Genomic DNA, 23,582 nt, shown 5'->3' with positions numbered 1-23,582 from the left:
GTGGTGGATTACACTATTGATTCCTGTTCATCCTTGATGGACCGGTCATCCTTGGTCAAGGAAAGGTTCTACTCTACTCTATAAATTACTTAATCTCTAACGGTCACTAGAATTCAGGTCACTATAAAACATTTAATTTATCCGCACAGTTGATCTCTAGCTAATACTATCTAAGCTACTCTCATGCTGCTGGTGAATAACAAAAGAACCTATATATAGTACAAAATTTAAAACAGCAGCATCACATTTCTATTTAATCCTAATAAAGTTGAAGAGGTACATGTTTTATTCTTAGCAGCGATTAGTATATGCGTTCAATTTTGTTGAACTCCAAAGAAGGGGACCTTGGCAGTTGGGCTTTCTGAGTAAAGGGAGTGGCGCCGATTAGTCTGTGGTTGTACCGGTTTCTTGATTGGAGTTCTATTGTCCTGGGAAAATGGGCCATTAAAATGCAAATGAGCGGAGGGTTTAGATCAGGTCGAGTTACCTGTGTTTCAAATACACATCGGAACTGTGTCTGTCTGAGTCCTGGATTGGCCATAATTCACATGGTCCTTTGCAGGTGGCCATCTTAGATGGTTACAATTTCCACTACTTGAAATGGTTCACACACACTACTGAGTAACAGATAACAAAATAATAGTATTGAATCTATGATACAGTAATAAATTATCTCTCTAATATATACCTACACTCAAACTCAACTTCACACTATCCTTCTGCATCAACTTCTCCAACAGCTTCTCCCTTGAATGCCTAGAGACAGTCTTTTATAAGACTACTTAGTGATGCCATCTATGATGATATACATGAACATCATCTTGTTAACCCTTTACTTTCCTTAGATTATAGATATCATTACACCCTCTACAAGGGACAGGGAAATTCAGCCAGGGCTCTCATTCCTCCTTGTTCGCCAGTGACCCTGTTGGGAAGTATGTTTGTATGAAAATAGACTAATGCCTGTCATGGTTGAACTCATTGTTCATGGTCTTGCCTGAAGGATACACGCACAGAAATATTTAAGAGCAAGTCATGTCCCAATATGAGTCATCCCCAGCAGGTGAGGACTGACAGCATTTAAAATTTTTTTTTAGAGTAGCCAAGTTTTTTTTTTCCAATTAAGGGGCAATTTAGTGTGGCCAATCCACTTAACCAGCACACCTTTTGGGTTGTGGGGGTGAAACCCACGCAGACACGGGGAAATGTGCAAACAAGCACAGTGACCCAGGGCCAGGATTCGAATCCGGGTCCTCAGAGCTGTAGTCCCAGTGCTAACCACTGTGCCGCCATGCTGCCCTAGGGTTTGAACTGTACTTTGTCCTGCACTAAATTTTTGATTCACTCAATTTTATGTACTTTAGTTGATTCTTGCGTTTAAATTTTCTGATTTAAGGAGGTGCTCTCATTGATGTTGGCGAATCGATGAAACGAATGGCTGAGGTTAAAGACTCCCTGGATATTGAAGTCAAACAGAACTTTATTGACCCATTACAAAGTCTATGTGATAAAGATTTCAAAGAAATTCAGGTAAAAGATTATCTATAGATAAACACATTGCCATTCTGTCATCTGTGCTCCCTCCTCTCAACTTCCATCCTGGAAAGAAATGCCAGTGAAATCTATTTTGTAATGATTATTTTATCTGTTCGTTTTCAGAGGTTTGAGGGTACAATTGAACTTTACTGTCACTTTTGACCTTTTATCCTGGTCCCATTAAACGATTCCCTTCATGCCTATTATGGTGTGAGAATACGGGGCATTAATCAAGTTGTTCTTAGAAGCAACTTTTGTCATCCGAGATGGAATCCACTCCTTTTTTATGCTTTCCTTGCAGAGAAGTACATGGTGGAAACTAACCACATTTCTGTATCCTCTTCAAAATGGTTGATATCGCATAGTATTATGAACAACTAATGAGAAACAGGACAAATATCATGCTATATTACAACATATGTATAACCCAAGCAATAAAAATGCCCAAATATGAAACAATGCAAGACAGGCAGCACCTGTGGGGGGGAGAACGAGTTAGCGTTTCATCAGAACTGAGAAGAATTAGAAATATAGGCTTGCACCAAGCAAGTGAATGGAGAGAGAGTGGAAAAGAAATGAGAGGAACACCCATGGTAGGTTGGAAGATCGGAAAGATTGAATGACAAAAGAGTTGGTTGTGCAGGGCCAAAGGGGACTAGTAACGGGACAAGTGAAAAAAAATTAAAATATGTTTAGATTGGGTGTGAATGATAGAATGATGAGCAACTGCCATCCAAAAGCAAAAACAGGTGAAAAATGAGACTAAAACCAAGATGTGCAAAGAAAAATGAACTAAAATGTAGGCAGATATTTGGGACTGAAATTGTTGATTTTGCCAATCATAAGATGAGATGTTGCTCCTTCAGCTCCATATCATGTTTCCGGACTGAAGAACACGGTTCCGCAAAGCAATCACTCAATCTGCATTTGGTCTCCCCACTGTAGAGCAGGTCACATTGTAAGCAGTGAATGCAGTATTCTAAATTAACAGAAGTACGTGTAAATCGCTGTTTCACTTGGAAGTGTTTGGAGAACATTTGCACGAAGGTGCCATGTTAAGTGGAGGACTGTTGGGATGACTGAAGAATGGACCATGGCATCAGGGAGGGAATGATCCCATCAGAACACTGAAAAGTAGTTGTAGACGTGTTTGATAGTTGCATTAAACCGGAGATTATGGGAAATGATCCATTGAATCCAGAGGCTGGTGGGCTGGAACTTTTGGACAAGGGGAACCCTATCACACTTCTGGGTGGGAGAGTGAAGGGCCATGTCAATCACGGCGGGGAGGAACCTTTCGTTGAGGGAAAAGAAAGGTTTTAGAAGTGTAGATTGGAAGGTTGCACCATCCGAGTAGATCATTGTCGGAACTGAATAAACAAAATGGCATTCTTTACACAAAGCAGTGTGAGAGGAAGTGTGATTGAGTTAGCTGTGGGGGTCAGTGGGCTTATCGTGAATCTTTGTGTTTGAGAATCTCTAGGTAAGCTCCCATCTCCTTTGTTTCCTTTATTGAATCAAATAATGTCTCATGCAATTTCTTCATCAACATAAGACACAATTATATTTCACAGCACAGATTTTGTGCAATGGGTAAAATTAAGTTAAAATTACCAAAGCTATCCAATCTAATATCAGTAGCTTTTAAGCTATGTTTTAGCCAAGTTCCAACACATTTGGCAAGCATTCACCTAGAACCATACTCTGAAAAGGAAGGGAAGGAATGTAACTTGATTAATACAAAAAGAAAGTTATATATTACTTCTGTCCACAAGTAAAATCATGGCCATATTCACAACCAAATATGATATTGCAGTAAGATGGTTCATGTTGGTGGTTTCTGACCTTAAGTGCAAATATAGCCGTGCAGTTGTTACTTTCTGCAGTTTGGATCTCTCAAAAATTCAGCAAGGCTAGAAAGGTGGAAAAAATGTAATGATGCCTGAAACTATTTCCCAATCAGTTGTCTCTTCTGAAGGAGTGATAATATTTGGTATGTCAATATTTGGTAATGTGTAAAATTATCCAAACTGAATTTGTGAAAATGCAGTTAGCAAATAACCGGATAATCTGAGCACGTTTTGGACATGTCAGTATTGATCAGTCCTCCAAACCAGAATTAACTCTGGCTCAATCATCTCAAACTTGACCGATGAAATTAGATTAAATAGGAAAATAGTTATAGGTCTAATTCATGTAGTTAATATCATTAAACAAACCAGTTCACATCAAGCCAAGGAAAACCCTGCTACTGTATTTGCATCAATGAGATCATCAGTTCAAACCAGCAGATAAGACAGCAATCAAAATTAGTCAGCAAATCAATAGAGACTCTTGTCACATGGACATTAAACCCCAGTTCAGTGAACCATGATAAGAAAGTGACAAACCCAATAACAAATTTTAACAAGAACTGCCTGTGCACCAGCCTCTAATGCCAATACAGCCCAAGATAGTTATCCATAGAATGTTTGTTGCTTTTTGTACTTGGTGTTTTAAATGTGTTTTGTGCAAGGTAGGTGAGCAAACCCCTGTAAATCTAGGATAGGATAATATAGTAATTTTGTTGAGGGAATTGCACAGGATAAAGAGATGCAAATGAGGAAGCACATGACGTTTTTGTTAGAGTATCACGGGAATTGGGACAAAGGTGGGTATGTGAAGTAGAGGCACAAATCAGCAAACTGAATGGAAGAACAGGATTGAGGAGCTGGAATAATTTGAGGACAGAGCGACAGTGCCCAAGTCATTATCAAACTAAGCCACCTAAGAAAAGCCTTTCATCATGGCGTATGAAGCCAATTCAGGGTGTTGGTGTACTGGACCTTTTGGTGGATCACTGAAGCAAGAATAGGTTCATGACTCATTTGTCACACATCTGATTCGATTGTGTTATTGGGGAAAACATGAGTGCAGGAAATGTGCTTTTTGCTTCCAGACCTGTCTTGAAGCAAATTGTAAAGATCACAGCCACTTTTGCCTTCGACCCTTTCAAACAGAAGAACCATTCTGTCAGAAGCCGAGGGATAGGTTCCTCTAACCGTCATCCTAGGTTATGAGCCTAACGGAGACTTAAAGGAAAGGGAAGCAGATAGCGTATAATTGCAGAGGAAACAGAAGAGGACGATGACAATTGTGACCTTTGAACAAATGTATTCTTTTTCAAAAATAAATTTAGAGTACCCAATTATTTTTTCCAATTATGGGGCAATTTTAGCATAGCCAATCCACCTATCCTACACATCTTTGGGTTGTGGGGGTGAAACCCACACAGACACGGGGAGAATGTGCAAACTCCTCACGGACAGTGACCCAGGACCGGGATTCGAACCCGGGTCCTCAGCGCGTAGGCAGCAATGCTAACCACTGTGCCATCGTGTTGCCTGAACAAATGTATTCTTGACTGTGATTCTCTGTTTTCCCAAACTGAGAGAAGTCTTGATACAATCAGACCATCTCCCATAAAGATTTATTTGGAGTCCCGATCTTGGCAGTTACTTTTATCTTGTCCACGTTGACTGAATTTTCTGGTCTTGCTGCCAACACCACAGCACAGTAAACCAGTCTGTCCAGTCAGCTAACAGTGAAAAGGTGGTGACTGCTATGTTGAAATGCCTCCATTCCCCACTGCACTGTCACACTAAAGAGGTGGCACTGAACAGCGAAATTAACACCCAAGTGTGATTTATCAAAAAGCATTTCCCTGCATGGTAATAATTAACAATGCTTCCTTTCTGGCTAAGAGGTACTGTGCTGCATGTAAACTAGAAGGTTGCAAGTCCAATCCTGGTCTGTGCTAAGGGCGCTAATTGTAATTTGGGATGCTGCACTTGGTAGTGCTCCTGCAAGAGAAAGAGGTGATGGTTGCAAACATTGTACCTGATTAGGGGCTGGTTTAGCACAGGGCTAAATCACTGGCTTTGAAAGCAGACCAAGGCAGGCCAGCAGCACGATTCAATTCTCGTACCGGCCTCCCCTAACAGGCTCCGGAATGTGGCGACTAGGGGCTTTTCACAATAACTTCATTTGAAGCCTACTTGTGACAATAAGCGATTTCCATTCATTTAATAAACTGGGGAGCAGGTGAAAAAACTGATAACAAAAGTATTTATATCTCCACAAAATAACCTGTCATGCTTGCTCACTGATTTCACATCCAAATGATTAAGTGTGTACTGGCTCTGAGGACTGTTGACATTAGTAGAATTACTCATAAGAATAGCTAAGTGATCCCTCGGAGTGGGGAGAGGGAGTAAGTAATTTAAAATATTGTATAAGCATATTTTAAGAGATTATTGTCTATTACATATTCATTTTGACATTGTAGCATCACTTGAAGAAGTTGGAGGGTCGGCGCCTGGATTACGACTACAAGAAGAAGCGACAGGGTAAAATCCCTGAGGAGGAAATCAGACAAGCAATGGAGAAATTCGACGAGTCCAAAGATGTGGCAGAAACTAGCATGTACAATCTTTTAGAAACTGATGTAAGAATGATGTCAAGTCCAGCTACTTTACTTTCTTGTTCTAAATGTTTAGAATGCTTTATTCATGATTTGGGATAAATAATAGTGCTTTGGATATTGGTGACAGGACTAAATGCTGTTTTGAAGGCATTCGATCACATTTCCCATACAGCTGAGGTGATTAATAAAGGTCCTGCCTTGTCAACCTTGTCCCTTGCCTGAGGTGTAGTGATCTTCAGTTTAAGCCACGACCAGTCAGCTCTCGCTCTCAAAGGGAAAAGCAGCCTATGGTCATCTGGAACTATGGTGACTTTACATATTCAGTTCACATAACGTTGTATAAGGTCTCCTGGTGGTTTAATACAGGCACCACCCAGTGAAGCACTGTGTCATACGGAGACCAGGAATGTTCCCGATTCAATTTTTATTGAGTTTGCTGATCTCTTTTGGCTTTAGTACCTCTAGGCTAAATGTAAGAAGTCCATATTCAGATTCCTGCTTCATAAGACCATAAGATATAGGAGCAAAATTAGACAATGTGGCCGATCAAGTCTACTCTGCCATTCAATCATGGCTGATAAGTTCCTCATCCCCATTCTCCTGCCTTTTTCCGTAACCCTAATCTCCATATTAATCAAGAAATCATATTAATCAAGAAATCTCTTCATTAACAAGAATGTAGACTGGAGGAATCAAATTGGCAAGGGTAGCCTGGAAGCAGAGTTCATTGGATGCATTAGAGACTGTTTCCTGGAACAGTATGTTGGGAACCAACCAGGGAGGAGGCTTCTCTCGATTTGGTGTTGAGGAGGGATTAATTAATGACCTCATAGTTAAGGGTCCACCAGGGAGTAGTGACCATAGTATGGTAGAATTCAAGATTCAGTTTGGGGGTGAGGAAGTAGAGTCCCACACTAGTGTTCCGGACTAAGCAAAGGAAATTACATAGGCTTGAGGTCAGATTTGGCCCGTATAGGCTGGGCAGAAAGCACGTAATATCAGGACATTTGGAAAATCAAAGTCATCAGTGTTTTATGAAGGGCAAATCATGTTTGCTCGAGTTCTTCGAAGATGTAACAAGCAAACCGGATAATGAGGATCCTATAGATATAGTATGTCTGGACTTCGGGAAGGTGTTTGATAACGTGCCGCACAGAAGATTGATTCACAAGGTGAGATCATGTGGGGTTAGGGGTAACTTATTAGTTTGGAAAGAAGACTGGCTAATGGACAGGAGACAGAAAGCCGGGATAAATGGGTGTTTTTATGGATGGGAAGGTGTAACTAGTGGGGTGCCACAGGGTTTGGTCGTTGGGCCCCAGCTATTTACCATCTATATTAGCGACTTGGATTTAAACTAGTATGGCGGGGGTGGGTACCGGAGCAATAGGTCAGAAAGTGAAAGCATTGAAGGAGAACTAGGGAATAGGGCCAGTATGGCTCTGAGGAAGAGCAGACAGGGAGATGTTGCTGACAACAGCAGGTCTGGTGGCCTGAAGTGCATATGTTTTAATGCAAGAAGTATTACGGGTAAGGCAGATGAATTTAGAGCTTGGATTAGTGCTTGGAACTATGATGTTGCCATTACAGAGACCTGGTTGAGGGAAGGGCAGGATTGGCAGCTGAATGTTCCAGGATTTAGATGTCTCAGGTGGGATAGAGGAGGATGTAAAAGGGGTGGCGGAGTTGCGCTACTGGTTAGGGAGGACATCTGAGGGCAGCGAGGCTATAGGGGTAGAGATCAGGAATAAGAAGGGTGCAGTCACAATGTTGGGGTTTACTACAGGCCTTCCAACAGCCAGCGTGAGATAGAGGAGCAGATAGGTAGACAGATTTTGAAAAGGAGTAAAAACAACAGGGGTGTTGTGATGGGAGACTTCAACTTCCCCAATATTGACTTGAACTCACTTAGTGCTGGGGGCCTGGAGGGGGCAGAGTTTGTAAGGAGCATCCAGGAGGGCTTCTTAAAACAATATGTAGACAGTCCAACTAGGGAAGGGGCTGCACTGGACCTGGTATTGAGGAATGAGCCCGGCCAGGTGGTAGAAGTTTCAGTAGGGGAGCATTTCGGGAACAGTGACCACAATTCAGTAAGTTATCCTTGTCCACCAGCACTTTAAAAGAGTGGTCCTCGGGTGAATGTGCTAAATTGGGGGAAGGCTAATTATAACAATATTACGCGGAAACTGAAGAACCTAGATTGGGGGAGGATGTTTGAGGGTAAATTAACATCTGACATGTGGGAGGCTTTCAAATGTCAGTTGAAAGGAATTCAAGACAGGCATGTTCCTGTGCGGAAGAAGGATAAATACGGCAAATTTCGGGAACCTTGGATAACGAGAGATATTGTAGGCCTCGTCAAAAAGAAAAAGGAAGCATTTATCTGGGCTATAAGGCTGGGTACAGACGAAGCCTGTGTGGAGTATAAGGAAAGTAGGAAGGAACTTAAGCAAGGAATCAGGAGGGCTGGAAGAGGTCACGAAAAGTCATTGGCAAATAGGGTTAAGGAAAACCCCCAAAGCTTTTTACAAGTACATAAAAAGCAAGAGGGTAGCCAGGGAAAGGGTTGGCCCACTGAAGGATAGGCAAGGGAATCTATGTGTGGAACCAGAGGAAATGGGCGAGGTGCCAAATGTGAGGTAATGCATTTTGGAAGGTCTAATGCAGGTAGGGAATATACAGTGAAGGTAGAACCCTCAGGAGTATTGAAAGTCAGAGAGATCTAAGTGTACAGATTCACAGGTCACTGAAAGGGGCAACACAGGTGGAGAAGGTAATCAAGAAGACATACGGCATTCATTGCCTTCATTGGCTGGGGCATTGAGTATAAGAATTGGCAAGTCATGTTGCAGCTGTATAGAACCTTAGTTAGGCCACACTTGGAGTATTGTGTTCAATTCTGGTCCCCACACTACCAGAAGGATATGGAGGCTTTATAGACGGTGCAGAAGAGATTCACCAGGATGTTGCCTGGTAAGGAGGGCATTAGCTATGAGGAGCGGTTGAATAAACTCGGTTTGTTCTCACTGAAATGACGGAGGATGAGGGGCAACCTGATAGAGGTCTACAAAATTATGAGGGGCATAGACAGAGTGGATAGTCAGAGGATTTTCCCCAGGGTAGAGGGATCAATTACTAGGGGGCATAGGTTTAAGGTGCGAGGGGCAAGGTTTAGAGGAGATGTACGAGGCAAGTTTTTTTTACACAGAGGGCAGTGGGTGCCTGGAACTCGCTGCTGGAGGAGGTGGTGGAAGCAGGAATGATAGTGACGTTTAAGGGGCATCTTGACAAATACATGAATAGGATGGGAATAGAGGGATACGGACCCAGGAAGTGTAGAAGATTTTAGTTTAGACGGGCAGCATGGTCGGCACGGGCTTGGAGGGCTGAAGGGTCTGTTCCTGTGCTGTACTTTTCTTCGTTCTTTGTTTTGTTCTTTTTGGATACAGGGATAGAAGGATCTATAGCCAAATTTGCAGATGACACAAAAATAGATGGGACAGAAATTTGCAATGAGAAAATAAGAACCTTAAAAATGGATATAGATAGGTTAGGAGAGTGGGCCAAAATGTGGCAGATGGAGTTTAACGTGGAAAAGTGTGAGATCATGCATTTTGGTCAGTAAGATGGAACGGCAACTTATTATCTAAATGGTTCGAGACTTTGTGGTGCCCTGATGCAGAGGAATCTGGGTGTCCTCGTGTATGAGTCACAGAGAACGAGCATGCAGGTGCAGCAGATAAGAAGGAAAGCAAATGGAAGGCATTTATAGCAAAAGGAATTGAATATAAAGGTAACATCCTGGTTGTTGCAACTATACAAGGCATTGTAAGACCGCACCTGGAGTATTGTGTTTTGGTCCCTTTATTTGAGGAAAGATGTAGTGGCATTAGAGGCAGTTTAAAGGAGGTTCACTAGATTGATTCCAATGGGGTTTGTCGTATGGGGAGAGATTGAACAGTTTAGGCCTCTTCTCTCTAGAGTTTAGAAGAATGAGGGAAGATCTAATTGAGGTATACAAGATGCTAAAAGGTATGGATAAAGTAGACGTAGAGCTGATGCTTCCTCTTGTGGGTCATCCTAAAATGAGAGGTTCTTAGAGTAAGAGGCAGCTAATTTAAAACAGATTTGAGGACAAACTACCTCTCCCAAAGAGTTGTGAATCTGTGGAATTTGCTGTCCCAGAGTGCAGTGGATGCAGGAATAGTGAGTAAATTTAAGGAGGAGCCAGACAGATTTTTAATTGGTAATGGGTTGAAGGGTTATGGAGAACAGACATTACTCCCTGGATGTTTCACTATTCAGCGCTCGCTGTAGCAACTGGTTTTCTTGGCGTCAGCTGCTGTTGGAAGATGGAGAGCCCCATGCTCTCATCCCCCCCCCCCCCCCCCCCGAACACTATACAGAGCATGCATGTGATCCTTCGCATCGATTGGGCAGCACGATAGCACAAGTGGATAGCACTGTGGCTTCACAGCGCCAGGTTCCCAGGTTGGATTGCCTGCTGGGTCACTGTCTGAGTGGAGTCTGCACATTCTCCCCGTGTCTGCTTGGGTTTCCTCCGGGTACTCCGGTTTCCTTCCACAATCCAAAGATGTGCAAGTTAGGTGGATTGGCCATGATAAATTGCCCTTCATGTCCAAAAAGGTTAGGAGGGGTTATTGGGTTACGGGGATAGGGTGGAATTGAGGGCTTAAGTCGGTTGGTGCAGACTCAATGGGCTGAATAGCCTCCTTCTGCAGTGTATGTTCTGTGAGGTGCCAGCACAAACCTTTATTGGGATAAACAAAATAACATTGAGGGTCGACTACACAATCACACGTGTAGACCACGTCATCGAAGGCCTGTACAGCATTGAAAGTTGCATGGTGTGATGTGATGAAATTTTAAAATGTTTGATAGTTGTTCAGGAGGTAGCCTTTGGTTCTACTGTGCTCTCCGGGAATTGGGAATCCATCTGCAATCATTTAAAAACACATAAATGGGTAATTTAAACCCTGCTGCATTGTGTTGTAGAATTTGTCATTATTAGATTTACTTAATGTTTGAAATTTAATTTTAAAATACCCAATTGTGATGAGTACATCTATGTTACAACGTTAGATTTACATGTTCCATTTGTGTTTTAGATTTGTAAAATCAAGGCATAAAGCTGTACTTCAGATTGGTGGGCATTTTTTCTTTGAAATTAAAATACTGATTTTTGGTATCTGGAATACTGATTTCTGTTGGAAAAGGCTGGTAGCTCTGCTTTTATGTACTTAGAGAAGCTTTTGCTATCATTTTTGATATTCTGGGCCAGGGTTCTTTCATAATTTACCCTGGCTCTTTTTGTTACTGTTTTGGTATCCCTTTATTTATGCTTGAAAGTTTCCCATTCCAGCCTGCCACTGGCCTTTGCAACGTGGTATACTAAAACTATTGGCTTGCTCTCCTTCTTTAGCCATGGTTGTTTTTTTACCCCTCTTACCATCTTTCTTCCTCTCTGGAAAATATTTTAGTTGTGATCACTATTCAGTGTCCTGCTAGAAGTTGCACATGCATAGATTATCATTAATGGAGCAACTTAGACTTTGCTATGATGCCCCGAGGCAAATAATACTACTTTTTCGCTATTGGAATAATATCCGCAAAGGTCACTGCTTTTTGATGGAAATGCATGGAAATGGGGTAAAGATATGGCCGGTGTCATGAAATAATGCTTTTCCTTTGACCAGTGAACTCATGCCTCCAAGAATTATACTTCTGATTGATACGAAATGGGAATGGAGTAGGTGTTGCTTCATGCAATCGTCCAATGCAAGCAATATAAAATAAGTGGGACATTACAACAACTAGCTAAAGCTTGCAGGAATGCATGGAGAACATTTATCAAGCTCCTGTTGAAGAGTTGATTAGATTTATGATGAATCTAACTTCATTTTGTAACAGCATAAAGATCCTTTTCCACAATTGTGACAAACTGTCTAGGCTCAATGCATCACTCGGTAAATTAATATTTTGTTCTTCTCTATTTGAAATGTTCTATTTGACACAGTTGTGCCATTTTCGGACTCCAGTGCTCGTTAAGTTGATGAACATAGTAACCATGGTATTTCAGCAATATCTCAATGGGATGAACCAGTAGTTAGTCGGTGATTTTGGTAGAATTGGTGGAAGGAGGAATGTTGGTTAGTAGAATAGGATCGCTCTTTTTTTTGAAAATATAGTACCCAATTCATTTTTTTCCAGTTAAGGGATAATTTAGCGTGGCCAATCCACCTAACCTACACATCTTTGGGTTGTGGGGGTGAAACCCACGGGAACAATGAGCAAACGGCACACGGACAGTGACCCTGGGCCAGGATCGAACCCGGGTCCTCAGCGGTGTTGGCAGCCGTGCTAACCACTGTGCCACCGTGCTGCCCATAGGACCGCTCTTAAATAATGCCAGCTTAATAGGCAAACAGAACCTTTATTTTAACCTCTGATTGCAAGGATTGTAATTCTTAACTGCAGCATTCCCTCAATGTTATACTGAAGAGCAATAATGTGCATTAAGATGTCCCATACATTTGTTTTTCATGTATTCAGTTGGAATAGGACAGTGAGGGAAGGAAAAAGCAGCGTAACTATGGGAGAGGCAGATGGCCCACTGAAACAAACTTACGCAGGTTCCCAAAGGCTGGTCTTGATGAAAGCACCCCTCCAGTTTCTTTTTTTTATCTTGAGCCAATTCTGAAAAGAAAATCCTGCAGAATTTATAAATCTAAATGCGTTTACATACATGCATCAGTCTTTTCATGTTTGTGTAAGTCGGTATTGGACAGGTGGGGTCTAAGTTGGTGCTTGTAACTGAATTAAAATAATTTTGACCACTTTAAACCAGCTAAAACAAACTTGAATAATTTTCTTCCAGATTGAGCAGGTGAGTCAAATGTCAGCCCTGGTGGAGGCACAACTCGATTATCACAGACAAGCTGTGCAAATTCTGGAGGAGCTCTCTGACAAACTAAAGGAGAGGTAAGAAACCAAATATATAAACGCAAGTCAGCATTTAGTGTGAAAGTGATGTTTCAATTGTGAATCTTTAGCATAAATGTATGGGTAAATTTTTGTGGTATTGGAACAAAGATGCAGGACATAAATTCCCCACCTGCTTGATTGTGGAGGAAAATACCAGCTGATGGTCAATCCATCATCTGTGCACCAGCACTTTAAACTATAAATGTACAGCATTTAAGCATGATATTTAAATAGCCGAGAATGATGATGCGTATTTAACACAGGTCATTATTGGTAACTACTGTTGCTTGTTTTCGATCCCAACAGCGCCGCCAATACTGTTGCTAATATTAATGATAATGTTGGTGAATCACAAGCCTTCTCTTGTATCGATCAAATGACCACACAACCAGTTAGTTCAAAAGATGGTTTATTTACATACACAAGAGTTACCTCGGCACGCAAACACAATATCTACTACAGGTTAAACTACACCTATCAACTACAATAACCTATACTTAACTTCAGGGCCACCGACACTGTGCAAATGGATAAGGCCTTTATATGGATTTCACTTAGCTGGTTCGAAGAAAGCGGCTCTGTCTCTGCTGGGCTCATCCGTCTGGTAGCGATCCTTGGTCTTGAACTTGGCTGGCTGTTCCTGCTGCAATTGGGTTGGCACAGGCCGGATCCAAAAGAGACAGAACACATGGCTGTGTCCTCTTTTATCCTTCTGGTATTTCACTCTCTTTGGGGCGGTCCTTAACCTTGGACCCAATAGTTCGACAGGGCTCTGATCACTGCCTTCGATTTCAGCCAATAAAGGGGCGGGTTCTTTGGTAGCTGGGTGGGCCCTTAGCGGTCATTGACCTTGACAGTTGGGCTTTCTGAGTAAAGGGAGTGGCACTGATCAATCTGTGGCTGTAATGGTTTCTTGATTGGAGTTCTAATGTCCTGGGAAAATGGGCCATTAGAATGCAAACGAGTTGTGGGTTTCGATCAGGTTTCATTACCTGTGTTTCAAATACATATAGGCTGTGTATCTGTCTGAGTCCTGGGTTGGCCATAATTCCCATGGTCCTTTGCAGGTGGCCATCTTAGATGGCTACACTACCATCAGAATTAAGCAGGTCAAAATAGGTCAAGATTGGTTAATAATGTTTATGGTAAGTATGATGGCATGGTACTCTTGCAACTTGCGAATATGGAAAATTTATTTGATAAGCTACTTCCGTTTTGCTTTTGAGTGATCTCTCGCAATGTACCACTATCCCAGCCCAACATTAACCATTCATTGAAGAAGCATTTAGATTTAAATTGCCCATTCTGGACCTAAGGGTGTCCCAGAGCACTTTACAACCGATGAATCACTTCTTGTAAGTGTAGCCACTATTATAGAATATAACTTCTGGGCTATGAAGGAATGGTGCAGCTTGTTGCTAAAATTTAGCTGTCAGTTGTTGTGCCATTATGAGATGCTTTATATTTGCACCTGCATATAAATGGATGGAAATTGTGCCAGGCTGTTTGTCATGGGTCATTATGCTGCTAAAAGTCTAGATTTGTTCACTATGGTCATTGGAACACTTGCATCTTAGTGAGGTGTTGGGCCATTAGTTCCCACCATTTAGATTTTTCAGCAGCAGCCCGAACAGTAGAAAAAAAGTGCTTTTCCAATTATCAACCTTTGTAAATCTGCCAATTAATGTGGGGTCAGTTTTGAGTTGTGCGTGATCTCGCTTGAGAACTGGTGACCTTCAATCTCACTAAATGCAATGTTAAAATAGCATAATTTAATACTGAACTTGAAGTTAACTAATTAAAATTCACTTCAGTAGTTTTGTTATTTTGCCATGTGTCCATTCGGTGCCAGGGGTGGGGGGCTGCGGTTGTCCATTAATTGGAAGACAGTAAGTTGCATTTCAAGGACAATGTGGTATTCTTTCGCTTTGCAGTGAATCCATTTCTATTTGATAAAGACGCTGTGCTTTCTGTGAGATTCTCAGAATGCTTGCTGTTGGACAGTCTGCAATAAATTTCCTTGGAAACTGATCTCTTTCTAAAAGCCTGATTCATTGCAAGCATTTCATTCTGCTTGTAAGATTGTTGGCCAGGAAAGGTTATTTTAAAAATGGATAGAGAAATAGCACAGCTGCTCCAAAGCAAGTAGCTCTAGATCTTTGAACCTGGAGGAAATTTCTGCCTGTATTCTGTGCAGCATTAAGCCCAACCTGGTTGTCCCATTGTGAATGTGCCATATGTCGGATTTTCAAAGCAAACTCCCAACTTCCAAATGGATGGAGTTAGTAACACAATGGTCTCACTTCAGTTTATTCCTCTCCCTCCCCCAATGTTTGTTTTTCTTATCTCCCTCGCCCTTCCTTCTTCCGCTAAATTAAACTCTGATTGAACAAGTGGTTTGGTGCAGAGGAAGTTTTATAATATTGATAAAATGCAGTATGACATTCTTGATGTGCAACTTGTAGAAAATTAACAATACGATTGAGGATCCTGTTTTCTGCTGCATCTGAATAAACTCGAGGGATCCACAAGAAAGTCAGATTAGGGACACGGTTGGAAGTTTTAGCTCTTCCTTTTACATTGATATTGTGGTGTACTGTCCTCTTGAATTGCTGCAGTCTATGTGTACAGAGGTACAGGTAAATTGATAATAGCAGACTAATGATAGAAATAGTTCATTAAGGTGGCTTGGCTATTTATGGGAGCACACCTTTTTTCATATAGACCAGAAACTCCAAATTCGATCACAGACCTATCTGGAGTTAGCAGATATCGACTAGAGCAGTTTTTGGTGCCCTGTAACTGACTGCGATGCCACTACGCCAGGCAAAGGACATCTTTTCCTCATCCTCCAATGCTCATAGGAAGGTGTGGGTGGGCAAGATCAGACTTGGCTGTGATAATTCAGTGGGTCATCAAACTTCACTGACTCTCAAAGAAGAATTGATTCATTGAGCCAGCTCCCATGTGTCTCTGATGGTATCTTTGAAATTGCATTTTGGCTGGAGTCCAATGTCTATAGAAGAAGGGCAAGGGATAGAAGCAGGATGAAGAGTCTTCTTTGTCTCTGGCTTGGAAACTGTGTCAAGCAATCCTGCCAGATACAGTTTTCAAAGGTGGTACACAACTCGCAAGAGTGAGAGGCTCCACAAATATCATCCTCAATCATGGTAAAGCCCAGAACATGAGTACTGAAGACGCGACTCATACATTTTCAACCATCTTCAGCCAGAAGTGCCAGTGGATGATCCTTCTCCACCTCCAGCTATGATACCCAGCATCATGGGTGTCAGGCTTGAACCAATTGGATTACACTCCATGTGATATCAGGAACAGCTGAAGGCACTGGACACTGCAAAGGCAATGCACCCTGAAAACATTCCAACGATAGTACTGAAGACTTGTGCTCCAGAACTAGCTGCACCCCTCGCCAGGTTTTTCCTGTGCAGCAACAACAGTGGCATCTACCCAGCAATGTAAAAAATTGCCCAGGTGTGTCCTTTCCAGGATCCAGGACAAAAGTATGACAAATCCAAAGCTGCCAATTGCTGCCCCTTCCATTTATTTGCTGATGATCAAGAATAGACTGAAGGGCTCATCAACAGTACTATTAAGCTGCGCTAGCTCAGTTTCCGCTTTGCCAAGGTCACTTCGCTCCTGACCTCAATACAGCCTTGGTTCAAACATGGACAAAAGGCAGCATTTGACCAAGTGTGGCATCTAGAAGCCCAAGCAATATTGGAGTCAATGGGAATCGGTGGGAAAATTCTCCACTGATTGGAGTGGAGTCATACCTAGCACAAAAGAAGAGATGGTTGTAGTTGTTGGAGGTCATTCATCTCAGACCCAGTACATTGCTTCAAGAATTCCTCAGGGTATTATTCTAGGCCCAAGCACCTTCAGCTGTTGCATCAGTGACCTTCCATCATAAAGTCAGCTGGCGGATGTTCCTCAGGGCAGTATTCTAGGTCCAGTCATTTTCAGCTGTTTCGTCAGGTCAGTTCGCAGATGATTGCACAATGTCCAGCACCATTCACAACTCAGTTACTGAAGGAGTCAGTTTGCATGTGCAGCTATATTCTTGGACAATATTCAGGTCTCTAAACTGATATGTGGCAAGTAACACGTCATGTCACACAAGTCCCAGGCAATGGCGATCTACAAGAGAGAATATAAGCCCTCCCTTGACCCTGAATGGTATTACCATCGCTAAATTCCCCTACTATCAACATCCTGGGGGGTTACCATTGACCAGAAACTGAACTGGATAAGCCATATTACTACGGTAGATGCAAGAGCAGGTCAGCGGCTAGGAATTCTGCAGAGAGTAATTCATCTCCTGATTGTGCCAAAGTCTGTCCACCATCGACAAGCAAGAGTGTGATAAATTACTCTTCACTTGGATGAGTGCAGCTCCAACTATACGCAAAGCTCGATACCATCTCGGACAAAGTAACCCACATGATTGGCACCCCATCCACCACATTAAACATTCACTCCCTCCACCACTGATGTACAGAAGGAATAGTGTATCTCATCCACAAGATGCACTGCAGCAGCTCACCAAAACTCCTTCAACAGCACCTTCCAAACATGGATGGAAACGCCAGCACCTGCAAGCTCCTTTCCATGTCATGTACCATCCTTACTTGGAACTATATTGCTATTCCTTCACTGTTGCTGGGTCAAATTCTAGGACACACTTTCTAACAGCACTCAATGTATTTACACCACATGGACAGCAGCAATTCAAGAGGACAGTACACCTCTACTTTCTCGAGGGCAATCCGGGATGGGCAATAAATGCAGGCCTTGCCAGCGGCACCCATATCCTGTGGACGAATAAATATAAAGAAAAATTGACAGTCCAAGTTGGATGCATCCAGATACTTTTCACAGGCATAACTGCACTTTGCATGCATTAATCTGGTAGCAAGCCACAGTGACACATTTTATTGATGACCTATGTGATGCAAATGTAGATATTCACCATAAGTTCTTGACCTCAGAACCGTGAGCACTTGGCAAGCTATATCTCAGGCTAAAAACTGTATCCAATTTGTTAAATAAAATTGAAGAGAAATAAGAGCAAATACTGCAGATTTCACTAGGTTGCAGAACTTTGGTTAATTTGAACAAACCCATAGAAATAAGTCATTCTTGTAACTTGCAACGTGTTTGTGAAGTAAAATGTCACAGGAAATTAAAAGCTTCAACTATTATTTTCTCTCAGCTGGACTCTGAATATGGAGCTGTTAAATAATCTAATATTCTGGTCAAAATGTCTGCAGCAACAGACCCAACACTTGTCAGCCAGCAAACCCAAATGATTGGCTCTGCCTCTTTCCTGAAACCCGCACATTGATATTAACTGTTCCTAGCACTTGGGTTATGTCCAACACTGGTAAAGCTGTGTACCTGGACAGGTGATTTGCTACCATTGAAATGGCATAAGCATGAGTCCCAGATTGTGTGTATTTCATGTGCATAATAGATGGCTACTTTTTAAATTGCTGTAGTTATAGGGGCCACAATCTGGCCAACTACTATTATCGTATATAAAGATGCATTAAATATACTTGAAAATGTGATGGATCTATTACAGTGCTAGTTCTCCCTTAGTAACTACATTGTAACAAGCTTCTTTGTGTTTAAAATCCAGAAGTTAGGCCCATTGTGGATAAGTTTCTAGGTGGTGCTGGATTTGTTTGACTGTGTTTAAATACAGAAGTGTTGATTACCTTTTTCAAGCAAATCATATCAAACCCACCTTAGAATATCAGAAAGTTAAGCAAGCCTGAACAAATGACACTCAAATGATGCAAGCAACAAGCAAAATTTATTGACAAACCACAAACAGTAATGTTAGCTTTGTAGGAAGTATCTCAGAGTAGCCAGAACAATGCAATCTAAAGATTATGGATTTTACTTTCCAAAATACATTCATGGGTGCACAGAACCAACCATTTGGCCCAACCAATCAGTCCATGTTGCATTTTCACCTTCCAAGCAAGTAAATACTCTGAATGACATTTACCCACCTGTTCCATTATTCTTTTATCCCTTTTTCTTGAACTACTTATCCAATCTTATTTTGAATGTTGGCATAGTTTCTACCTCGACCAATAGCTTTAAGGCTAAGATACATCTCCTACTCTCTTGTGTTTAATTTTGTATCTAGTGCATCTTGTTCTCGGCCCCACAGCTACTGGAAATAACATGTCTTCCATAGCCCATCTCAAATACTTCTATTGTATCATCTTAACATCTGCATTTAATAAAAAGTCCAATTTTCAAGTTTTTCATTTACGCCAATCAGCTTCCGAGTGAATCTGCGTTGTACTTTATCTAAAAACTCCATATCCTAAATATAGCATGGAATTCTATATACACAATACTCAGATTTGGATCTTACCCCATAGTTTTTAATTTTCATACTCATAAAATTTAAAAGTTTCAGTGCCTCTATTTTATGGCGTTATCACCCTGAGATACTGTTGTTAATGTCCAGTACTCCCAAATGTCTCTGCTCTTCTGCAGTACCAGGCCTATTTCCATTCAGAATATAAGTACTGTTTTTCATTTAACTAGAATGTATCACTTCACAGTAACATTCAATGCAAACAGCTATCTTATCAATATCCTTTTTTTTTGCAGCTTCCTTTAGTTTTCTAGGAAGTTAACTAAACTTCCTATTTTGATGATAGCTACAAATTTCAACCCCACTCCCTTTGTGCATGGCCAAAGAATTCATATACACAGTGCGATGACCTCTGACCTGGAAGCAGCGCACAACTTATTTTTTTCCCCCTTAAAATGTCTGTGGTCTGTGGAATCTGTAATTGTTTTTAAGGATGTTTTTAAGAATTTGCATCAATTGTTAAGTGATCAATTGTATTTTTCTTGGACAATACAAAATCCACATCCATGTGATTTGCTTATCCTTGACCTCGAAGCAGTACCAAAAGGTAGCAAATTAAGACTGGCAGGCACAAAGGAGAGCCACAAGCAGAGTAGATGGAAGGTGAAGGTGATCAGCACACAGATGCAGACATAGAGAAAGCAGACAGAATCAAAGAGGAACACAAAATTATTTTTTAAAATAGAATTTAGTGTACCCATTTAATTTTTTCCAATTAAGGGGCAATTTAGCATGGCCAATCCACCTCCCCTGCACATCTTTGGGTTGTGGGGGCAAAACCCACGTGAACACAGGGAGAATGTGCAAACTCCACACGGACAATGACCCAGAGCCGGGATCGAACCTCGGCGCAGTGGGGCATCAATGCTAACCACTGTGCCACTGTGCTGCCCTGAACACAGAATTCTTGAGACGACAGGAAGCAAATCACTTTCGTGAAGAGGTCAGTTTTTCTGTTTGGCAGAAAAGGAGCTGAGAGACGTCCATCTCTCATGAGAGATAACCATGGAGTGATTAGTCACACAAAGGGCTGTTCCTGTTCAAAGCCACAGAAAAAGGCTCTTTTTACCCAGATCCGGGTGGAATTTTGATGAAAAGGCATAGGTGAATGTTAGAGGAGTAGTTGAAATTGAAAATCGCTTATTTTCACGAGTAGGCTTCAATTAAGTTACTGTGAAAAGCCCCTAGTCGCCACATTCCGGCACCTGTTCAGGGAGGCTGTTGCAGGAATCGAACCGTGCTGCTGGCCTGCCTTGGTCTGCTTTCAAAGTCCAAACAGCGATTTAGCCCAGTGTGCTAAACAGCCCCTAACATTTTACCCCTGAAATGGTATGTCTTCTGATCACCAACACTAAGGGCAATTTTGCACACCTTTGGACTGTGGGAGGAAACCGGAGCACCCGGAGGAAACCCACCCGCACACGGGGAGAACGTGCAGACTCCGCACAGACAGTGACCCAAACTGGGAATCGAACCTGGGACCCTGGAGCTGTGAAGTAATTGTACTAACCACTATGCTACTGTGCTGCCGTGTGTGGAACTTGGCTATAAATTTCTGCTCGACAATTCTGCGTTGTCGCGCGTCCTGAAGGCCGCCTTGGAGAACGCTTTCCCAAAGATCAGAGGCTGAATGCCCTTGACTGCTGAAGTGTTCCCCGACTGGAAGGGAACATTCCTGCCTGGCGATTGTCGCGCGATGTCCATTCATCCGTTGTTGCAGCGTCTGCATGGTCTCGACAATGTACCTCACTTCGGGACATCCTTTGCTGCAGCATATGAGGTCGACAACGTTGGCCGAGTTGCACGAGTATGTACCGCGTACAGTGTAACAGTGTAGGTAGCAGATGAGGAACATATCAGCCATGATAGAATGGCGGAACAGACTCGATGGCCCGAATGGCATACTTCTGCTCCTATATCTTATGAACTTATGAAAAGCTACAAAAAGTAGAATCTCGTTGATAATGTCTTGAATTCGGGGTCATTCAGTAAACTTGGTTATTTTGGTTTACCATTTTCTCCACAGGGATCGTAACAACAGAGGTTAACTCTGGGACATCATTTTTTTTTTTGTAATAAATTTAACTCTGGAACATCATTCTTTCTTTAAAAATAAATTTCGATACTCAATTATTTCTTTCCAATTAAGGGGCAATTTAGCATGGCCAATTCACCTATCCTGCACATCTTTTGGGTTATGGGGGTGAAACCCACGCAGACACAGGAAAATGCAAACTCCAGTGAACCAGGGCCGCGATTCGAACCCCGGTCCTCAGCACCGTAGGCAAGTGCTAACCACTGTGCCACCCGGACATCACTGCCAACTACTCTCAAAGCATCTCTTTACCTCCTCCCTTTGTTTTTTTACATTCCAACCAATTTTTAACCCGGCTTGTCATCCCGCCTCTGAATTTCATATCCTTTAATCTTCACTCATCTTAAAATCTATGAACACTGCAGCACTGTATTTTCCAATTTATCGAATCTGATAGCTCTGCAAAAAAAAGAGGCTTTTAATCCAAACTGAAATACTTCTATCATCTCTTAATCTAGATTCATGATAATGTCAGCCTTGATTAAAAGCTCTAAATTTTCCCTGTCACAGATGTTAAGGTAGCTGACATGTAATTACCTAGATTAGAACTCTGTACTTTCTTTTCTTAAATGGGTACTGTAATGGCCAACCTCTAGTCTTAAGGGACACATCCATACTGAATTAAACCTCTGAAATATAATTTCAAGGGTCTAGGCAATTTCCTGCCTTTTCGTCATTATCCTAGAATTTATCCTTTTGGTTAATAGCACTTAATCTCCCGTTAGCCTAAATTACGTTGTAAACATTTTGCTGAATTCTCAAACATTTCTGGACTTCTTGTTTTCTCTGCTAAAGAATTTTGTAAATACTTCGATCATTTACAAATTGACAATCCTCTTCGCTGACCCAACCTCAGTTTTCATGATTCTCTTTCTGCTGGGATGCCTACAAGTTACTTCATTGTTCCTTTCGGTATTTTGAAATTTTATCCTCATGCCCTCTCTGGGTTTTCCTTATCCTGCACTTCACTCTTTATTTTCCTCATATTCTCCTTTGTATTTTCATAATTTTTGTAGCCTCTTTAAGCCCTTCTCTTACTTATTAATTGGTTTCTAAACTCTATTTTTCCATGTCATCCTGAAACTAGTAGTTTACAAAAGTGCTGAATAAGTATCTCTTCTTTAAAAACATGCCATTGTTTAACTCCCAAGCTAGTGTAATTTATTGCAGATGTTGGAGCTCATGAGTCATCCCCACATGTGCAGTATACAGTGTTTTAAATATGACCACAGCTGCAAACTGTTTATATGTGATTTGGGATTTAAAGTAGATTTTCTGATGTTGGAGAAAGCGTGGCAAGGTACTGGTTAAGGGAGATACTTAAAACTGGATTATCTTTACAAACTATATAACAAATGAGAAGTTTTAATAAAAGGCCTCGATAAAAGCAAAGGTTACAAACTCAATGTGATCTGGCTTTATCTTTAACGATGTCCCCATCTAGCATGTTTCCTGCATAAAGGCAGGGAAGCAATGCCAGTTTTCTAGTGATGCTATTTCGCAGTGCCCTTTTCTGATTATTTGTTAGCTCAGTTGGTAGTGCTTTACATTTAGTGAGCTGTTCAGCAGCAGGTCCCACACTGTTCATTTGCCACGCTGCATGATCAAAACTTGAGTTATAATTGGCTTTTGGTGACACTGTGTTGGGAAATGCAAAATCATTCCTGCATCTGATCAGTAATTGGTGGACCCCTACAGATGTATAAATGACAGGTGAGGCAAAGATGGCTGTGAAGACATCCATTGATCCTATTAATACTAACTATTCAAGCTCATGGACAAAGAATTTCCAATTGAGCAAGATACAGCAGCCATATTACATTATCTATCTTCCAATCTTTAGGAACTGTTCTCGAGTCTGTAGAATCTTGGAAGACGATCACCAATGCATCCACTATTCCTGGGGCCAGCTCCTTAACTCTTCCGGGATGTAGATTGTTGGTCTTCAATCCCATAAATTTCCCCAACCCCATTTCCTAAATAATACTGATCTTCGGTTCGTCCTTCTCACTAAACCCTGTGTTCCCCAACATTTCTGGTATATTATTTGTATCCTTCTT

The 23,582-nt window shown here is 41.6% G+C and overlaps 1 protein-coding gene across 1 annotated transcript in view; it reads left to right on the top strand.

Moving 5' to 3' along the window:
* Nucleotides 1-23,582, top strand: part of sh3gl1b (SH3-domain GRB2-like 1b) — a 189,179-nt gene that overhangs the window by 131,890 nt on the left and 33,707 nt on the right. The window contains exons 5-7 of the mRNA XM_038776508.1: nucleotides 1,397-1,530; nucleotides 5,864-6,022; nucleotides 12,900-13,003. Of these exons, the coding sequence (XP_038632436.1) occupies nucleotides 1,397-1,530; nucleotides 5,864-6,022; nucleotides 12,900-13,003 (397 nt within the window). The remainder of the gene's footprint in view (nucleotides 1-1,396; nucleotides 1,531-5,863; nucleotides 6,023-12,899; nucleotides 13,004-23,582) is intronic.

Source organism: Scyliorhinus canicula, chromosome 18, assembly GCF_902713615.1.
Source record: "Scyliorhinus canicula chromosome 18, sScyCan1.1, whole genome shotgun sequence".
NCBI lineage: Eukaryota > Metazoa > Chordata > Chondrichthyes > Carcharhiniformes > Scyliorhinidae > Scyliorhinus > Scyliorhinus canicula.
Note: the sequence above shows the minus strand (reverse complement) of the source record. Positions and strands in the feature narration are given on the sequence as shown.